Source organism: Microcaecilia unicolor, chromosome 9 (genome assembly GCF_901765095.1).
Source record: "Microcaecilia unicolor chromosome 9, aMicUni1.1, whole genome shotgun sequence".
Lineage (NCBI taxonomy): Eukaryota > Metazoa > Chordata > Amphibia > Gymnophiona > Siphonopidae > Microcaecilia > Microcaecilia unicolor.
In genome coordinates this window covers 137,878,130-137,897,798 of record NC_044039.1, presented here as the reverse complement: position 1 = coordinate 137,897,798, position 19,669 = coordinate 137,878,130, and the positions used below count along the sequence as shown (strand labels likewise).

General features: G+C 44.0%; 1 protein-coding gene across 2 annotated transcripts in view; it reads right to left on the bottom strand.

Annotated features, from left to right (window-relative positions):
• The window catches only part of PAPLN (papilin, proteoglycan like sulfated glycoprotein), a 164,988-nt gene that overhangs the window by 72,764 nt on the left and 72,555 nt on the right, over positions 1 to 19,669 (bottom strand). Inside the window, exons 7-14 of one of the 2 annotated variants that reach the window (XM_030214012.1) lie at positions 17,929 to 18,052; positions 15,730 to 15,810; positions 12,544 to 12,716; positions 11,552 to 11,675; positions 11,102 to 11,228; positions 3,735 to 3,800; positions 2,640 to 2,850; positions 715 to 891 (exon numbers count right to left, since the gene is read on the bottom strand). In XM_030214012.1, coding sequence (XP_030069872.1) covers positions 715 to 891; positions 2,640 to 2,850; positions 3,735 to 3,800; positions 11,102 to 11,228; positions 11,552 to 11,675; positions 12,544 to 12,716; positions 15,730 to 15,810; positions 17,929 to 18,052 — 1,083 coding nt within the window. The remainder of the gene's footprint in view (positions 1 to 714; positions 892 to 2,639; positions 2,851 to 3,734; positions 3,801 to 11,101; positions 11,229 to 11,551; positions 11,676 to 12,543; positions 12,717 to 15,729; positions 15,811 to 17,928; positions 18,053 to 19,669) is intronic. The other variant, XM_030214013.1, reaches the window with a different exon arrangement.

Below are 19,669 nucleotides of genomic sequence, written 5' to 3'. Positions count from 1 at the left end.
CTTCTCTATAAAAGGCACTACGATTATGGAGCTCACTTCTCCCACAGGTCTATCAGCGTGAGGATTACTTGGGTTTCTGAAAGGCAGTAAACCTGGCTCTTCCAGAGTGCTTCTGGAGGAGACTGAGATGCCAAAACCAGAATAATACAATAAGTCTCAGTGGTTCTTCATTGTTTATGAGGGTGAATAATGAGCCCTGGAGGAAATATTCCAGGGTTTTATTTTAAACTTTTTACTGTCTTTGCTGTAATTTATTTTTTAATGTTACGCTTTTTTTTTTGTTTTGTTTAATGCAATGTTATGCATTGCTCTGTGCAACACAAGTTGGGAAAGTGATTAAAAAAATCAAAGCTATAAACAATAATGCATATTGGTGATGTACATTTATAACATATTCAGTTTGTTTAACATGTGCAAAATCAATTTAATGCTCATCAACATACCAATGAATGCATGTAAAGTTGATAAAATTGTTGCATATTCATATTAAACTTATATGCAGAACAGTTATAAAAACATATAGAAAAAAATGTCCAAAACTCAGACAAAACTCCCAAAATATTGAAAAAGCAAACTAAAAAATGATTCCATGCCTAATATATAAGCAGGTAAATGGCTTTAAAAATTGTACCTATTATAGATATCCTGAAGACCAGATCCATCTGCTGATCATTACAACCTGAGATCAATGCCCTGAAAAAATCTGACACTTACTAGGCCCCATTCTCCTATATGCCATCCAATACGCTGTATGCAGTTCTCTCCAACACAGCGCTGGGTGGTAGGTGGTTTAACTTCCTGGAGGCAAGCAAAGTCCTGAAGCTGTGATCCTGAGTCCATTTGGCATGAGACTGTTCGACTCTGAATACCTTCCCCACAGCTGGCAGAGCACTGAAATGAAGGTCTTGATTACTATAAAGAACAAGCACATTTTTCTTCTCTTACGTAGAATGTTTTCTCTACACAGAGATTATTTTCAGTGAAATGGTATCTAGTCTGCTTTTGAATTTCAGTAGGCAAAAATAACAAGAGGGGGAAAACAATTTCCACAAAAGAATCAACACAGAAATAAGGAAAAAGGTCCTACGCACGCCCAACGTGCGCCAAAATGGACTTACAACCTGATTACCACGTGGCTCTTGCAGTAATTTCATTTTTGGCGTGCATCCACTACGTGCGTCTGAAAAATAATCTTTATTTTTGGACGCACGTGGTGGACGCGCGCCAAGTGGCCCAAATTCTTTACCGCTAGGTCTATGGCTGGAGGTAATAGAGACCCAAAATGGACGTGCAGCAATTTTGATTTTGCTGCACGTCCATTTTCGGGGGGAAGAAGCCTTTTTACATGCGCGCTGAAAAATGATTCTGCGCACGCTCAAAACCCGCGCCTACACTACCGCAAGCCACTTTTCCGCACGCCTTTGTAAAAGGACCCCTCAATGATTGTAATACCCCAAAACACTTAGGGGGTCTTTTACTAAAGCTTAGCTCGAGTTATCCACAGCAGGGACCATTTTATTCCTATGGGACCCTGCTGCAGATAACTCAAGCTAAGCTTTAGTAAAAGACCCCCTTAAACAAATAGGAGAGGAAGGAGATCAGTCACATAAAGTTACAGGTCACCAGACCTCTCACAGCACACAGCTGTCCCAAGTCCACAACCTCAGTGTATGTTTCAATCATTTAATGTTTCAATCATTTGCCACTCCAACTTCCATTCTATCAAACATTTTTATATTTTTATCATTTAAGAACATAAGCATTGCTATACTGAAACAGACCAAAGGTCTATCAAGCCCAGTATCCTGTTTCCAGCAGTGGCCAATCTAGGTCATAAGTACTTGGCAAGATCCCAGAACAGCAAAACAGATTTTAAGCTGCTTATCCTAGAAAGAAGAAGTGGATTTTCCCCAAGTCCATTTCAATAATGGCTTCTGGACTTTTCTTTTAGGAAATTATCCAAACCTTTTTAAAAAACCATGCTAAGATAACTGTTTCACCACATTCTCTGGCAACAAATCCCAGAGTTTAATTACACTTTAATATCATATCATATCTATTGAAGACATATTTAAAAAATATATATATCCAAAAAGTACATATTTTAAATATCTTAGCAGGAACGTAGCTGATGTAGAGAATGTAGCGCTGACTCAATTTCAAATTCCTGCACACCCATTGATCCTTAATGTCGTTTTGACTCACAAAGCCTGCCTCCGGGGGTTGCACAATAGCTTTTGAAAGTGCTTTTTGAAACTGTTCTGTGAGCACTGCGTGCTTTTTGAAAATAATCTCAGTGATCTTAGGCTGTTGTGCAACCCCAGAGGCAGACTTTGTGAGTTAAAACGACATTAAGGATCAATGGGTGTGCAGGAATTTGAAATTGAGTCAGCGCTACATTCTCTACATCAGCTACGTTCCTGCTAAGATATTTAAAATATGTACAATATATGTACTTTTTGGATGTATAATTTTTGATAGGTCTTCAATAGATGCAATATTAAAGTTTGGTATTAAATGTATATGGCAGTGGTTCCCAAACCTGATCCTGGAAGCACCCCAGCCAGTCAGGTTTTTGGGATATCCACAATGAATATTCATGACAGAGATTTGCATGAAATTCTCTCTCATGAACTCACCTCAGACCAGGGCCCCACACTCCATCCCGCACACTGCCGTAGGTTGCATGCCTGCTGGCTGGGTGGTTTTCCAGTGAATGCTGTACACTCTGCATCACTGACCGCTGCTCCCTCGCTACCTCCTCCTTCATATGAAGTACAGTACACAGAGCGAGACTGTGTGCCTCCACCACAAGTGACTGAGCAGGGTCCCCAGCCACTCATTTTCCAGCTGTAAGAAAGAGAAGAGGGTTTGTTTTGAGGGGGGTTTTAAATAGAGAATGCTAGAGAAAATGCTGGTGCTAGGGTTAGTATCTTAGACTGGAAGCAGAACAGGGTAAGGTTAGCTCCTTTAATACTTCAGGACATCTGAAAAAGGGCTCACTGTGCTATTTGCAGATAGCATGTTTTTTTCAGCCCCCAAGATATCCAATAATCAAAATGGCTTCATATGTGAATGTGGGAGGTATGAAATTATGTGGCACAACTCTCTCTAGATTAGATACAGCCTTGAATTTTTACAACACATTTCAGTGTCTTTTGGTTTTAAATGCAAGACTAAAGAGTATCCACTGGAACATAATTTTAGAAAAATGGACTGTTTCAACCTGAAATGAGTTGACCACCATGTAGGAACTCGTGTCATCAGTTGGGAAGCCAGTTTCATAGAAAAGGGTTATAATGGCTGGCATAAGGATGCAAAGGTAATGTCCGGAACAACATTCTTAAAATGTAGCCTATAGTCGGTGTTCCTTCTATTTGCTTAAAATAACTATTTTCAAACCAACCTGTCCTGCCCCAGTTTCAAGATATGGCACCCTTCCTTTACCACATAGCCCAAAAACATCCCTCAGGCTAAGACAGAAGAGCCTCTGCCTTTAAGCATCATTTTTGCTTCCAGCATGCCCCTAATCCAGAATGCAGCAGCACCAGAAATAGCTCTCCAAAAGCAAAGCATCCCTGTCTGGCACAAACTAGGCTAGAGAAGTATCAGCAAGGAAACACCCGATTGGTTTTTATTGCTGCGTGTGGGCTTGGCAGGGTTTTCTTCTTGGTGAAAAGGAGGCAAGAGTAGCAGAAGCTGGAATTTTAGGACGCCCTCCTTTCCCTCATTACCTGTTCATTTTTGAGCTCCAACCTCCACTGCGGCTCCATAATCCTGGCTGATATATGTAAGATATCCTTTTGCATAGAATAAAGATTTATAACTTTAGGCATCATGACCTCACTGTCCATGCAGAAATATTTATCATGTAGGGGGTAATTTTAGAGCAAGGAACCTATGTGAGAAGTACATAAAAGCATCTATTTTATAATAGATGTCTATGTGCGTTTATAAAACAGGCTTTGAGAATCGTTCCCAATAATGTGCAAAGGCCCATGCACACATTTACACCGGGAAAGGTGTAAATATGTGCATGACGTCAGGTGTACCTTTATATTTTATAAAGTAATTTGCATACATTGCAACTCCACCTCCGCTCAAACTACAATCCCAAGGAACACTTACACAGAGATCACTCTTTCCATGTACTTAAGATTTACGCATGTATGTGGTCATGCAATTTTATAAAAACCCTTTTAAGTGTATAAAACAGGATTTTCACACAGAAGCAGCTTTATAAAGTTATCCTCTGAAGAAGCATAAACATTATCCAGACAAGAACTCAGTAGGAAGATGAACACTGATAATGCCCGTCCAGTCTGTCCAGTAAGGTTGCCAGGGCAGTGCCTGTCGTGCAGTGCACGTTACCTTCCTCATGTCTTCCTTTTTATTTTCAATGCCCTACCTGCCATGCGGTGCAGGTTACTTTCCTTATTCACTAGGGCCCCTATTTACTAAAGTGCAGTATGGTTTTGTAGTCACTGTGGATAAATGGCCAAATTTAATGAGTGGTAACTGCAAAGCCTCTGCAAATATTGTTGGGGATGCTCCTGGCAGAGAAATTCTTTACTGCACATTAACTGAATGGCAGATAACACAGTGTAGTTAGACACACCTCTGACCTTAAATGATACAAAGTTTTTTTAAAATCATCTTTATTACAAATGCAACCCCCCCCCCCCCCCCCCCCCCGGGGAATCCAACACAACACCTCCAGACTTGGTGGTTTCTTATCCAAGTCTAGAGAACACCCAGAGGATGGGTCCAAGCAATATCAACAGTTTCAAGGTCCAACTCCATACTCTGTGAGGCAAAACCATCCAAAAAGGCTCCCATATCAGCTGAAATTTCTTCCAGCGACCCGGATGTTCCCAGCCCAATTTGTGGCACTCCAATATTAGGAAGGCATAAACCAAATTGAGCCATTCCATCAAAGTAGGAGTATCCAGGCTCATCTGCTGAACTGCTCCACCGGATCTCCAGCCCCCCTGAGCTTGTGTCAGGGGGGGGACTGGAGGTTTTCGCTTTGTTCCATTATAGCAGAAAAATGTCCAAGTCCCGCCCCTAACACACCCCCTTGTGATTTGGATGCACTGCAGACAAACTACACATAAAAACATCTTTAAAATGGGTTTTGAAAATAGCACTTTATGCTGCTTTTTGGACGTTTTTCTGTTTCAAAAATGAGCCCCATGGTGACATGAAGGTGGGTACTTTTATGATTCCCAGGTGTACGCGTGTTCAGGGATAGATTTTGGATGGAGCATGGGCAGAGCTGCAATTAATGGGCATATTTATACAATTAGGGAATGGGACTTGATATACTGACTTTCTGTGTTTTTTTGCAACTACATTCAAAGTGGTTCATGCGTCCATTTACACATGCTCCCGAGCAGGCATAAATGTCCGCAGCTTCAATCTAGACACAATTTCTGCAGCTTTTGCTCTAGTATTTTATAAAGACTCATAGATACCTTTTGTGTCTTTATAAACCAGGCTTGAAATAGGCCCCTACTCAGTCTTCACACATACCCGGTTTGTTAAAAAATTAACACAATCCAGCACTACTATTAACGTGTGAACTGGTATTTACATGCATAGGAGCCAACTTTTCAAAATGATTGGGGGTGCTGAATGAATGCATACTTGCGCAAGAAGTCCTGGCATGCTGCTCAGAAACAAGTAGCAGGGAGCAGTGCCTTAGCCAGGGCGGCTGACACCCGGGCCGGGTCGCTGCTGCGCATCTCCCCCCCCTGGGTGCAGCACGGCGCCCCCCCCCCCCCTCGGCGCGCACCCTCCCCCCCCCCCCCCCGGAGCGCATTCTTACTTGTATTAGGAAGCGAGGGGCGGGCGAGAGGGCCGATCCACCCCCGAGTGCACGTCGCTGGGAGCTGCGTCGGCTCCGCTGGTTCCCTGCTCTCTCTGCCCCGGAACAGGAAGTAACCTGTTCCGGGGCAGAGGGAGCAGGGAACCAGTGGAGCCGACACCCCCCCAGCGGTGTGCACCCGGGGCGGACCGCCCTACCACCCCCCCTTCCTACGCCACTGGCAGGGAGTAGCAGGGAGCAGCAGCAGTCTATTTATTTGTCTAGCGGGGCTCAGTATCCCTGCTAGCAAAGGTAAAAGGAGTTCAGAGATGCCAAGGGTGGCCCATCTCAAAGCTGGAGATTTACCACCGCTATTCTAGAGATTGAAGGCCAATGAGTGAGGTTTTTCTTGTGAGCTCCAGCCATGTCTAAGACCAGTTCCGGCAGACGCACATTCAAAAACTGACATAAATAATTCATCCAAAACTTAATTATTATCTTCTCATTTTCATCTTCCAAAATTCCAGACAGCAGCTGTACAGATCAGTAGAAACCAAAGCAGTCCAAAACAAGTAAAGTCAGAAACACAGCTTACACCTAATTATTCAACCACCTTTAGGATTCACCTTTGGGTTTAGAAACAAAACCATGTGCATGTAAAGACTGGATAAACGAATTAAAACAAAGTTTAAAGCAAATGCCCTTAATATGTAATTATTGGTAGCAAGAATGAAACAGTGATAGAATATTCACATGGCATGCAGCCTGAGCCAACAGATTTATTTTCCATTGAACATATTTATTTATTTATACCCCACATTTTCCAGTACAATTTAAAATTAAAATTAAAGTAAAATAATTAACTTTGTATGAACTTAACTGGACAATATTGGCACATTTAGATGTGACAGAACTTACTACTACTACTACTATTTAGCATTTCTATAGCGCTACAAGGCGTACGCAGCGCTGCACAAACATAGAAGAAAGACAGTCCCTGCTCAAAGAGTTTACAATCTAATAGACAAAAAATAAATAAAGTAAGCAAATCAAATCAATTAATGTGAACGGGAAGGAAGAGAGGAGGGTAGGTGGAGGCGATTGGTTACAAGTGGTTACGAGTCAAAAGCAATGTTAAAGAGGTGGGCTTTCAGTCTAGATTTAAAGGTGGCCAAGGATGGGGCAAGACGTAGGGGCTCAGGAAGTTTATTCCAGGCGTAGGGTGCAGCGAGACAGAAGGCGCGGTCTGGAGTTGGCAGTAGTGGAAAAGGGAACAGATAAGAAGGATTTATCCATGGAGCGGAGTGCACGGGAAGGGGTGTAGGGAAAAACGAGTGTGGAGAGATACTGGGGAGCAGCAGAGTGAGTACATTTATAGGTTAGTAGAAGAAGTTTGAACAGGATGCGAAAACGGATAGGGAGCCAGTGAAGCGACTTGAGGAGAGGGGTAGTATGAGTAAAGCGACCCTGGCGGAAGACGAGACGGGCAGCAGAGTTTTGAACTGACTGGAGAGGGGAGAGGTGACTAAGTGGGAGGCCAGCAAGAAGCAGATTGCAGTAGTCTAAACGAGAGGTGACAAGGGTATGGATGAGGGTTTTGGTAGAGTGCTCGGAAAGAAAGGGGCAGATTTTACGGATGTTGTAAAGAAAGAAACGACAGGTCTTGGCAATCTGCTGGATATGAGCAGAGAAGGAGAGAAAAGAGTCAAAGATGACCCCAAGGTTTCGAGCTGAGGGGACAGGGAGAATGAGAGAGCCATCAACAGAAATAGAAAACGGGGGGAGCGGGGAGGTGGGTTTGGGGGGGAAAATGAGAAGCTCGGTTTTGGTCATATTTAATTTCAGGTGGCGTTGAGACATCCAGACAGCAATGTCAGACAAGCACGCGGAAACTTTGGTTTGGATGCAAGGTGAGATATCAGGGGTAGAAAGGTAGATTTGGGAGTCATCAGCATAGAGATGGTAGGAAAAGCCATGGGATGAGATTAATGAACCAAGGTAGTGTAGGTAATGAACCAAGTGTAGATAGAAAAGAGGAGGGGACCAAGAACAGAACCCTGAGGTACGCCGACAGGCAGAGGGATAGAAGTAGAAGAGGATCCACCAGAGTGAGCACTAAAGGTGCGGAGGGAGAGGTAGGAAGAGAACCAGGAAAGAACAGAGCCCTGGAATCCAAGTGACGACAGGGTATCGAGAAGTATGCTGTGATCGACAGTGTCAAAAGCAGCGGAAAGATCAAGAAGAATGAGGATGGAATATTGACCTCTGGATTTAGCCAGTAATAGGTCATTGGAGACTTTAGTAAGCGCAGTTTCGGTTGAGTGGAGAGGGCGAAAACCAGATTGTAGTGGGTCAAGAATAGCATGTGAGGAGAGAAAATCAAGGCAGCGGCAGTGAACAGCACGCTCAAGTAATTTGGAAAGAAAAGGAAGGAGGGAGATGGGTCTGTAATTAGAGGGACAAGTAGGGTCGAGTGAAGGCTTCTTAAGGAGAGGTGTGACCACAGCATGTTTAAAGGCAGCAGGGACAGTCGCAGTGGAAAGTGAGAGGTTGAGAATGTGACAGATAAAAAGAATAAGAGCAGGAGAGATGGCATTAAGAAGGTGGGTGGGAATGGGATCAGAGGAACAGGTTGTACATTTTGAGGAAGAAAGGAGAAGTGTAGTTTCCTCAATAGTAACTTCAGGAAGGGAGGAAAGGGAATGAGGGGAAGGAGAGAGAGGGGAACGGACTAGTGGAGGGAGAGGTGGTGAGGTAGAGAAAGCAAGGTTTATCTTTTGAACCTTGTTGTGAAAGAATTCAGCAAGGGTCTGAGGAGATAATGAAGGGGGAGTTGGGGGAGGGGGCACCTTGAGGAGAGAGTTCAATGTGGTGAAGAGAAGTCGAGGATTAGAGCCAAGAGAGTTGGTCAGTTTGATATAATAATCCTGTTTGGCACGTAAAAGAGCAGATTGGAAGGAGGTCAGCATGAACTTAAAGTGTAAGAAATCAGCAAGGGCCCGAGATTTCCGCCAGAGGCGTTCGGCGGAGCGGGTACAGGAACGTAGGTAGCGGATATTAGAAGTCAGCCAAGGTTGGGGTTTTGTACGCCTTACAGGGCGGGTCATCAAAGGTGCAAGAGTGTCTAAGGCAGAGGATAGAGTATTGTTGTAAGAAGAAACAGCCTCGTTGACAGACGTGGATGGTGCCACAGTAGAGAGGAGGTTTGAAACATGGGAGGATAGAGATGAAGGGTCAATATCGTGAAGATTCCTAGATAAATTAGATAAGATAAGACGGGACTGGGAGGGAGGAGATTTAAGTGTGAAAGTTATAAGATGGTGATCAGAGGAGGGAAGATCAGAGGCAAGGAAACTAGAGGGTGAACAATTGGAGGAGAAGATGAGATCAAGACAGTGACCATTTTGATGAGTGGGAGAGGTGGAGCATAGTTGGAGATTAAAGGAGGACATTAAAGCGAGTAACTTGGAAATATAAGAGTTGGATGGATCATTAGCAGGAATATTAAAGTCACCAAGGATGAGAGAGGGGGAGGAAGGATCATGGAAGAAGGCAAGCCAGGCGTCAAAGTCACTGAGAAAGGATGAAAGGGACTTATCAGGGGGACGATAAATGACCGCTATTCGAAGAGGCAGAGGAGAGAAAAGGCGGATAGAGTGGACTTCAAAGGAGGAAAAACAGTGAGATTGAGGTGGAAGAAGGGGTTGAAATCTGGAGGAGGGAGAGAGAAGTAGTCCAACACCGCCCCCACGGCCAGCAGGGTGAGGAGTATGTGAAAATAGATAACCACCATGGCACAGGGCTGCGACTGAAGCAGAGTCATCAGGGCAGAGCCAGGTTTCTGTTATGGCGAGCAGATGGAGGTGACGTGAGATAAAGAGGTCCTGGATATAGGCGAGTTTGTTACAGATAGAGCGGGCATTCCACAGGGCGCAAGAGAAGGGCAGAGAAGAGGAGGGGAGTAGAGAAATAGAGATGAGGTTAGAGAGGTCGCGGTGAGATCTGTAGAGTTGGGATAATAGTTGGTGAGGGGGGCCAGGATTGGGATTGATGTCACCGGCGTGACAGAAGCCCTTCACTCATAATGCAATACCAAACTTTGAAATAGTTGTAATAAAAAAGGAAAGTGCATTTTTATAATATACCACTGCAATCCACAAAACTAAAGGAGCAAGTTCCCACATGCTCTTTTTTTCTTTTGATTTAGGCACAGGAAAAAAAAAGATGTTAAGGCTCCCAGGTTTCAACCTTATAAATAGTAAGTTGGATTATTAAGTACCTGATTCTCATAACGTTATGTCTGTTAACATCTCTGCATGAACACAGGGAGTCCCTTTAACCAGCTTCTCCCAATGACACAATGATTTAAAAATGTAGGCGAAATTAGTACTCTAACCGATGAAACCAATACATCCCCTGTGTACTGTACATCCCTGTGCTGCACAAGCCCAAGCCGGCATGTTTAATGTGTGAGATCAAATAAAAATGCTACCAACAATAAAGAACGACAATGTGGAAACAGCAACTCACTCACACCTCCACTCCCTGCCTCTTCTTGTTCTACAGCGTTTAATTTTTTTAAAGCAGTGCTAGTGGCACACTTTGGCAAGAGCAGGCTGCTTCAGCCAATCCCAGGGGCCTTCCTTCAGCCTGTCCCACCCCAAAGAACTAAAAGAAGGCCCCTGGGATTGGCTGAAGCAGCCTGCTCCTAGTGACGTGTGCCAGCACTGCTTAAAAAAATTAATCATGGCAAAAAGAAGAGGCAAGTACTGGTGTTGGGGGGAGGATAAAGAGCAAGTGCGGCGAAGAGTCAAAGAGATGCTGTATGGGGGTGTGGGTAGTGGGGAAAGAAGATGCACAAACAAGCCATGGGAGAGGGAGGAGGACAACGATGCAAAGAGGGGACCCGAGCCCAAATTTCGGAGCCAGCTGTTGAAGTAGCTACTTTAACAACCAGCTCCCAAAAATTCTTAAAAAATTAACAAATGTCTCGCATGAGCTGGTGCAAGCCAGCTCCAGCACACCACTGCTCGGGTCCCAAAATATTGGGGGTGCTCGAACACCCACAGCATCAGCGCCTATGTTTGCACACCATTTGGACTCATTTTGAGTGCCTATTTTATAAAGGCACATAGGTACCTAAAAAAATAATTGATTAGTTAAAGTTATCGTCTGCTCTGCTCCCAAGGTGTATATTGGCCTTATAAATTAAGCATACAATAAATGCTTGTTTTGGATTTCTCACATAGGCATCCTGTTATAACATCAAGCTCATTAAGTCGACATGCTCACCGTTTTATCAGGGGACACGTCTGTGTGTTACAGGTCCTGTTATTTATGGGAGCTGGTAGATTCCTGCACATATAGTCTGGATATGCTTCATTATCTATCGTGCAAAACACCAGCCGGGACTGGTAACCTAAACAAGAGAAAGCAAAGGTTAGCAACTAGTGCCATGGGAAGGAGTTACCAAGGACAAACTGTACAAGTTTTCACATCCTCTAATTACGTCTGCATTGTCTTATTTGTAGCTCTATCAAATTAATTAATACCTTAACTACAATTATTAATCTTTCCCTTGCAGTCAGACTCCCCTTCAGTATGCTTCTGTGCATATAATATACGAGTCTCTGTTTTCCTGGGCTCACAGACATGCTGTTCAAGCTTATCTGGTACAATGGTTGCCTCATGTATACAGTAAGATGACAAATCCCAAATCAACCATGCTTCTCAGCCACTTACCTCCTCCACACTCAGCACTGCACTCACTCCATGATCCATATCCCCACTGGTAACCCACAGTCTCTCCATGGTGTGACAAGTAGTATTCATATTGGACTCCCTGGTTTGGCTCCTGGGTAATGAGCTGCAAAAGAAAAAAGAAGACAACACAATAATCATTTTCAGTGTTTGCTTAAAAGTTCTCTTTTTGGTTCTGTCACAAAATACCTAGCCACGTGCATGGGGCTACCCAGTGGCCACTTAGAGGGTCTATCCCCAGCACAGCTCAGGACTGCCTGTACCTGCTGCTTGTGCTCTAAACTAGCACTCTCCTCCTACCGACTGAGTCAAATCACCTCTGGGTGAGTCTCTCGCTCTCAAATTATCTCCAGTGATTTCTAGGTTACTGGAGGCCACACTCCCAGTGGTCCCACAGTTCCCAGAAAGCACTCACAGACCCAAGACACAAATCACCAGGATTCTTTATCAGTCCAGACAGCAGATGCAATAAACTAAATAGTGTTTATTGTCTTAAAAATATTGAACAATGAACAAAAAAGTGCAATCAGCAAACAATAACCGGTAACTGAAATATGGATCAATTATAAAACTATCTAAACATTTGTTTACTTTCTAAAAAGTAACTGGGAAGATCAGGACATATAACTGTTCATTGAGCTTCAGCAAAGAGATCTGTCTCTCTTTTCTCCCTGGCTAAGACTGGGGAAAAAGCCAGTAAAATCCAAATGAAAAGAGCTCCTGGGCCAATCAGATCCCAGAACAAAGCTTAAACAAAGAAAATAGCCATGGTTCTACAGCAGCTTCAAAACATAAACATGCACCACCTGCTCGCCAAACTAGAGAAATACACGTCAGGAAATAATGCAGTTTTACAGGCTTAAAACACACTGTTCTGTCACAGGTCCCCTCTTATTTTCTTAGCCAAGCTCGTTCTTTGTCTTGTCTCATTGCATCATTTCTTACCTAGTAAACAGGTAAGTGTAGTATCTCACCTCAACAAGCAGAGGCTCTGTGGTAGGGCCCTTGCCATACAGCTGCTCAGGAGCCAAGTCCCCTTCTGATCCTCGATCATAATGAAGAACTGTACTTGCAACATGCAAGGCATGGCCAAATTCAATGGTCCAGTGTCCATTAAGATAATACTCCCCTCGCACATTCTTAATAGCTATCAAAAAATATAGAAACATATAGTGAAACACGATGATCTATTGCTCTAACCATTTTGCCTTAGAGTTAATTTCAAATGTCTAGGAAATTACAATTGAAAACCAACTGCAGATTAAAATGAGCTAAGCTCCAGCTCACGTCAAGATAGCAGATCTCTCTCTCAAGTCATCCTCCAAATCATATGACAGGCAATGAAACAATTATTGCAAATTCACTTGGATCTGCAAAGTCAATTCTAGGAAGAAAAAAAAAGGAAGAGGGAAGGGGATTTAATATACCACCTTTCTGTGGGGTTTTTTCCCAACTAAATTCAAAGCAGTTTACATAGTATATACAGGTACTTATTTGTACCTGGAGCAATGGAGGGTTAAGTGTCTTGCCCAAAGTCACAGGAGCTGCAGTGGGAATTGAACCCAGTTCCCCACAATCAAAGTCCACTGCACTAACCACTAGACTACAGAAGAATGTCTATATGTAAAGAAGGTCCTTTTATAAATCTTTCTCACAAATAAAACACTGATTTGTGCATAAAATGGGACTCTTATAAAATTGGGTTATACCTCAAAGAACACAATGCAAGCAGGCATATACTTGTAGAGAAGGCATATCCAAGGGATGAGTCTGGGTGAAGCATAGGTGGAATTTATTATTTATGTGCTAACATTTAGGCCTGATTGTCTAGGAGCTATTCTACAGGATTGTGGTAATATTTTGTAAAGATGTATAGAAGCCTAAGAGGGGCATTTTCGAAAGGACATCCAAGTCAGAACGTCCCAAACAGACATCCATCTCACACGTATTTTCAAACAAGATACAGCCTCTTTGAAAATACGTGAGATGAACGTTCATGTTCTGGAAATGTCCAGCATGAACATCCATTTTACCAACTGAAACATCCAAATTTTGAACAGGGGAAAATAAGGGACATGGACATCTGAATAGCAACATTCTTAGAAAATGGTCACTCAGGTTCAAATTGTGAGCCCTCCTGGAAAAAAAAAATACCTACTGTACCTGAATGTACACCACTTCAACAATCTTCAGGCTTGCTCGTATCTTGTATATTTAGGTACAGGAGGTATTTTCTGTTTCTGGAGGGCTCACAACTTAAAAGAAAAAAAAAAGTTGAAGTGGGATTTGAACTTGAGTCTCTTAATATACAACACACTGCACTAACCACTAGGTAACCACTAGGCTACTCCTCAGATCTACTTCTGTTCTGTTAAGAATGTCCATAAATACCTGAAACAGTCATAAAGCCTAGTATCTCTTTCCAGTTTACTTTCAGAGGAGAAGGAGGGGGGCAATAACCACTGGGATATTAATCATTCCAGTGGACAGCTGCTCAATCAGAGCATCTTTCTGTAATCTGGAAATTCATGAAACAGGTCCAAATAAGGGCATCTTCTTTTAGACATGGATGTTTCTTCCCCTTCGGTAATTGCTGTTGGACGTCCAGATTTTAGGCCTGTCCAGAACACACCCCCTTGCTATTTGGATGTATTGTAATGTTGGGTGTCCCTATTCTGCCTTGGCAAAATTGGGCTTTGGACATTTCAAGCACATGGATGTCCATTTCGGCCTTTGGAGACATCCATATGCTTCAAAATGAGCGACTAAGGAGGAAGTGACATCACAGCTCTCGATGGCTGCCTGATCCCTGAGCTCCTGCTTTCCCACTAACTTAGTTTACTTAATCCCTTGCCACTTGCCTTTGCATTAGCTTCACCTGTGCTTCTGAAGTGGTGGAGAGATGATAGTATGGCTTCCCAAACAAAGTCTGCTACTAAGGAGGGCGGTAAGCTCCCCAATAAACTGGAACCCACATCTTTCTCATGTCTGGAGTCCTTGCCCCTCCCAGTCCATCCCAGTATGCACCAGGCTGGGGTGAGTGCCACCATTTTGTGCAGGGCAAGCCCCGAATCAGAAGGGTGGGAGGCGTTGCTCCCACCCTCCTGCCTCCATCTTCTTTAAGGTACGGGGAAGGAATCATTAGCCTCCAGGGTGACCCTTGATGCAAGGAGGGTTGGGGGGGTGCAGGGGGAGGAGGTCACAAGACCACCAGAGCAACTTGCTTAGGGAAGGGGGTCAGGAGTGAGTGCAGTGGGGTGAGAGGGTCACTAGATCATCAGGTGAATCTTGCAGGGGGGGTGGTCAGGATCCACTGGGACCACCAGGGACTGCAGTGGAAGGGGCAGGGGGAGTCATTAGACCACTGGGGAGGTTTTTTTTAATTTGCCAGGAGGGGCTTAAGAGAGGGATCCACTGGACTTCAGTGGAGCCCTCTCCCCCCCCCCCCCCCCCCCCGTGCAACTCAAAAAACTTCATTTGTGGTGACCCACTAAATGTTACCAGGGCATCCATATTTAATGGGTGCCGCTGTGCATCGGCCCCTCAGTCCTATCTTTATGCAGTAAACAACAAATGGTTAAGTGCTGAATATCACACACTTAACTGGCTCTGCATAAGCCGACTCCAGAAACTCAGAAATTCAATGTCGGTGCCCAGACATGGTCCAGCAATGAATTTCCAGGTTTGATGCTGGCTGAATATCAGACCCAAAGTTTGATATACCGCACATAGGTAACCATCTAGGTGGTTTACAATTAAATTAAAATTATTAGAAGTTTGAAAAGAACTACAAAACCAACAGGACAGAGGAATCATGAAACAAAGTAAAAAAGGAAAGAGGCATTAAAGGGTAGGAACTAAATAATAAACTATAAGAGAAGGAAGAAAGCAGATTCCAAGTTACTGTGCACTATTCCATATCATATCGTGATGTAAAATGTTAAAGATCATCATATGTGTCTGAAAATAAAAAAGATTTTAATGCTATTTTAAATTGTGATAGGGAAGACTCTAAACATGAATACAAAGGAAGCATATTCCAGAGAAAAGGTCCATTTACATTGAAAATTTTACAATGAATAGTTTCAAGGCAAATTTGCAGGTGAATTGATACAATGAGATGATCACACACAGAGACAATGTATAATCATTGCGGTTACCCAGGAAGTTCCTTGTTGGTATGACTTCTCGAACGTGAATGTTCATGGCTCCGATGGGGATGATGAAAATCTGATTATAACCTGTAGTAAATGGAATAAATTCACACAGGGTAGATGGTTAGAGGCTGAAATATTCCCTACCAAACTGAAATTAATTTAAGGAGTCTGCCCCGTAAGATATATCTATGGGTTTGTCATCTTCTATGCCAAAGTCTTCTTTTAAGAGAGTCCTTCACTAAGTATCCCATATTGTATAATACACAAAAGAACTAGGGGTGGGCATTTCATTAACAAACAAGGGCACGAGGGGGGCCTGGAGGTCCGGTGGCCCTCTAGTCCTCCTAACTAGGGTTACCATATGGCTCCAGAAAAGGGAGGACAGATTGAGCCTGTCTGGGTTTTACTTCCATTGCTTTCAATGGAAGCAAAACCCGGACTGGATCAATGTGTCCTCCTTTTTCTGGAAAACAACAACAAAGAGAGTCCAAAATCTCCTGCAAAAAAACACAACAAAACAAAACGAGCGGAAGCTATCCAGAAGGACCAGACTGAAGCCACAAATGTTGGAAACCAAAATAATTTATTACGACCCAACACGGTCCTTTTTCTGGAGCCATATGGTAACCCTACTCCTAACCCCCCAACACCAAAAATGTCCCTGATAGCAACTCTATACCCACCCCCACCCGCCCTGGTGACCTAATGCCCCCAACCCCCTCTCCCCACCGTAACTTTCAAAGGGAGAAGGGAGTATCATTCCCTCCTCCTTCCAGCGCTGCTGCTAAAATGGCAGCACCCTGCCCTGCCCAGTGCATCCTGGGATGCGCTGGGCAGGGCTTTCCTACCATGTAAGGGAGAAACTGCCCAGCGCACTTCGAAAGGTATGGAGGGATTTGCGGGGCATTAGGCCACCAGGGTGGGCATAGAGTTGCCATCAGGGATATGTTTGGTGTTGGGGGGGGTTAGGAGGCTAGAGAGCCACCAGACCTCCCTGGGCCTTTGTGTTAGAAGGTGTCGGCAGGGAGAAGGAAACTGATCCACCAGGAAAAGTTATTCAGGGGGGTAAGGGGGACTGGAAGTCCACAAGACCTCCAGCCTTTTGCTTGCACGGGTCTACCGGACCCCCAGGACTGATGGTAGAAGCCCTGGCCGACAGTGACAGCCCAGGCTGCATGGCTTTGGGGGGGGGGGGGGAATGAAGAGAGGAGTTTTAACCTAATGTCACCTCCGAGCTGGCATAGGGTTAAGGTGCTCTGATCACACGGGCAGAATATCTGAAGTATTCCCTGGCATGGGCGCTGTTTGCTGCACCCAGGGCTGGTGTTAGGGAGGACAAACAGGGCAGCTGCCATGGGCTCCACAGCTCTAAGGGGCCACATGGTCCAGGCATCTCTCCCCATTCTCCTCACCACAGTCTGTCTCCTCTTCCCTTCCTGATCTTCTTTAAAAATGTATTTCTCTTCTCAGAGGGACCCTGGCACAGCAGCCACTCTCACAAGCTGCCTGCGATTGCCCCAAAGCTTTCCCTCTCTGCTGCAATCCGCTCCCTCTGACGCAATTTCCGGTTTCCACCTGGGTGGATCGTGGCAGAGAAGGAAGCTTTGAGACAGCTGGAGTCAGCTTGTCAGGATGTCTGCCACGCCAGGTCCCCTCTGAGAACGGAAATAAACATTTTAAAGAAGACCGCGAGGTGAGGGGACAGGAAGGAGATGGATTGCGGTGGGGAAAAGAGGAAGAGATGCCCGAACCATGTAGTAGAAATGCAGATGGGGAGATCGGGGGACGAGGATCAGGGGCCCCCTCCTTAATTTATGCCCTGGGCCCCACCTGGCTGTACTAGACCCCTCTGATCATATGTGTGCTGGTAAATACAGGGGCTAGTGGCCTCTAGCATCCGTATTTACCTTTGATCATCAGAGCCTTAATGAATAAAATGTCCAGTTGGTAATGCTTATCTCCAGTGGTCAGGGTTGATTATTCTTACACATGCATGTTGTAAACCCAAATACCAGCTGAAAGAAGTGTATGAATTAGCACCACCTTGAAACTTGAGTCGGGTCATGATTTCCACAACAAAGCAGGAGAGGTTACACTGGTGTTAACTATTATCCTTTTATAGACAGGGAGCAAACATCCCAAGGCTGATAAGTTACAATAGCTCTCCTCCTCTAGCCTTAATTCTGAATAGCCTGAGAATACCTTTGGAGAGGTTGGGCACATCAAAAGTGTTCTTTACAAGATAGCAGGTATTGCCGTCTCCTCCACACTGTAAGCATTTGTCCTCTTGCTTTGCTGAATCCAACATGTTGTCACAACCAACAGACTGCCAAGACATAACAGGGGAAATGTTTAAATAGCAGCTCCTCCTGGAAGGTAGCTGCTTCCAAATCCAAGAGCCACAGGTTCAAGGCTGGTTTGTGTCTGATATTAACACGCTTCCCCCCCCCCCCCCCCCCCAAACAAAAAAAGTCTGAAATTCAATTGCAATAAGCCAGTAGTACGGTAGATAGAATTTTCTGATCCATAGTCAGATGTGTCACATTCAACACCTGGCTGGCTTGTGCTCTCTAGGCTTCCTTTAGGACAGTGTTTCCCAAGTCCGGTCCTGGAGTACCCCTTGCCAGTCAGGTTTTCAGGATATCTACAGTGAATATGAATGAACTTGATTTGCATATACTGCCTCCAATATATGCAAATCTCTTGCATGCATATTCATTGTGGATATCCTGAAAACTTCACTGGCAAGGGGCACTCCTCGGCTTGGGAAACACTGCTTTAGGAGACTGAATGAGTCAACTATGAGGAAAAGGCTAAAGAGATTAGGGGTCCTTTAGTTTAAAGAAGAGACAGCTCAGGGGAAATATGAGAGGGGTCTGTAAAATAATCAGTGGAGTAGAAGAGGTAGCTGCGAATTGCTTGTTTATTCTTTCCAAAAATACAAGGACTAGGAGGCATGCAGTAAACTTAAAACAAATCAGAGAAAATATTTCTTCACTCAACATACAATTAAGGAATTAATGGAGGAGTGGCCTAGTGGTTAGGGTGGTGGACTTTGGTCCCGGGGAACTGAGGAACTGAGTTTGATTCCCACTCCAGGCACAGGCAGCTCCTTGTGACTCTGGGCAAGTCACTTAACCCTCCATTGCCCCATGTAAGCCGCATTGAGCCTGCCATGAGTGGGAAAGCGCGGGGTAGAAATGTAACAAAAAAAAAAAGCTCTAGAATTTATATAGTAAAAGCCATTAGGATAGGAGGGTTTTAAAAATGCTTGGACAAGTTTCTGGAAGAGAAGTCCTCACACCCCTTTGCTAAAACATGTATCCTCTAGTGACTACTGACAGCTACATACGTCACTTAACCACTAACAGTGGAAACTACTAACATGTTACTAAAATTACATTAGTACACAGTTGTACTACCAATAACTGTCCTAATAACTGCCATCATTCTGTCTAGAAAGCTTCAATAAGTTCTCTCAGATTTAAAAGACCCTTCTCTGCACTCTGACAGACCACTAGTTATGAACACCTACAGCACGGTGATGCTTATGTGCTTATGTAAAGAGTTTGTGAAAAGAAAGCTGATACTTCAGAGGTCTATTCAGTACTGAAAGAGCTTTGAGAAAGCTGGAAAACAATACTGAAACCAAAGATCATCCATTTTCAATTAGGAAACTGATACCCTAAAATAAGAATCTGATGAAACATAATAGTATTACTGATGAAAACTGAAAAATAACCAAATGTCTGGACTCTCTTCATCAATCAAGTTATACAAACATACTTCTATGCAGTTCTCATATCCTAAATCCAACACTGGTCAGCATTTCACTTATAAGTAAAACAGGAAACAAATACTTCCACAAAAAGTCAAGGAGCGGAAGACACCACAAGCAGGTTCCAAGATGGCCAATAGCATACTTTATTCATCAATTCCAGAA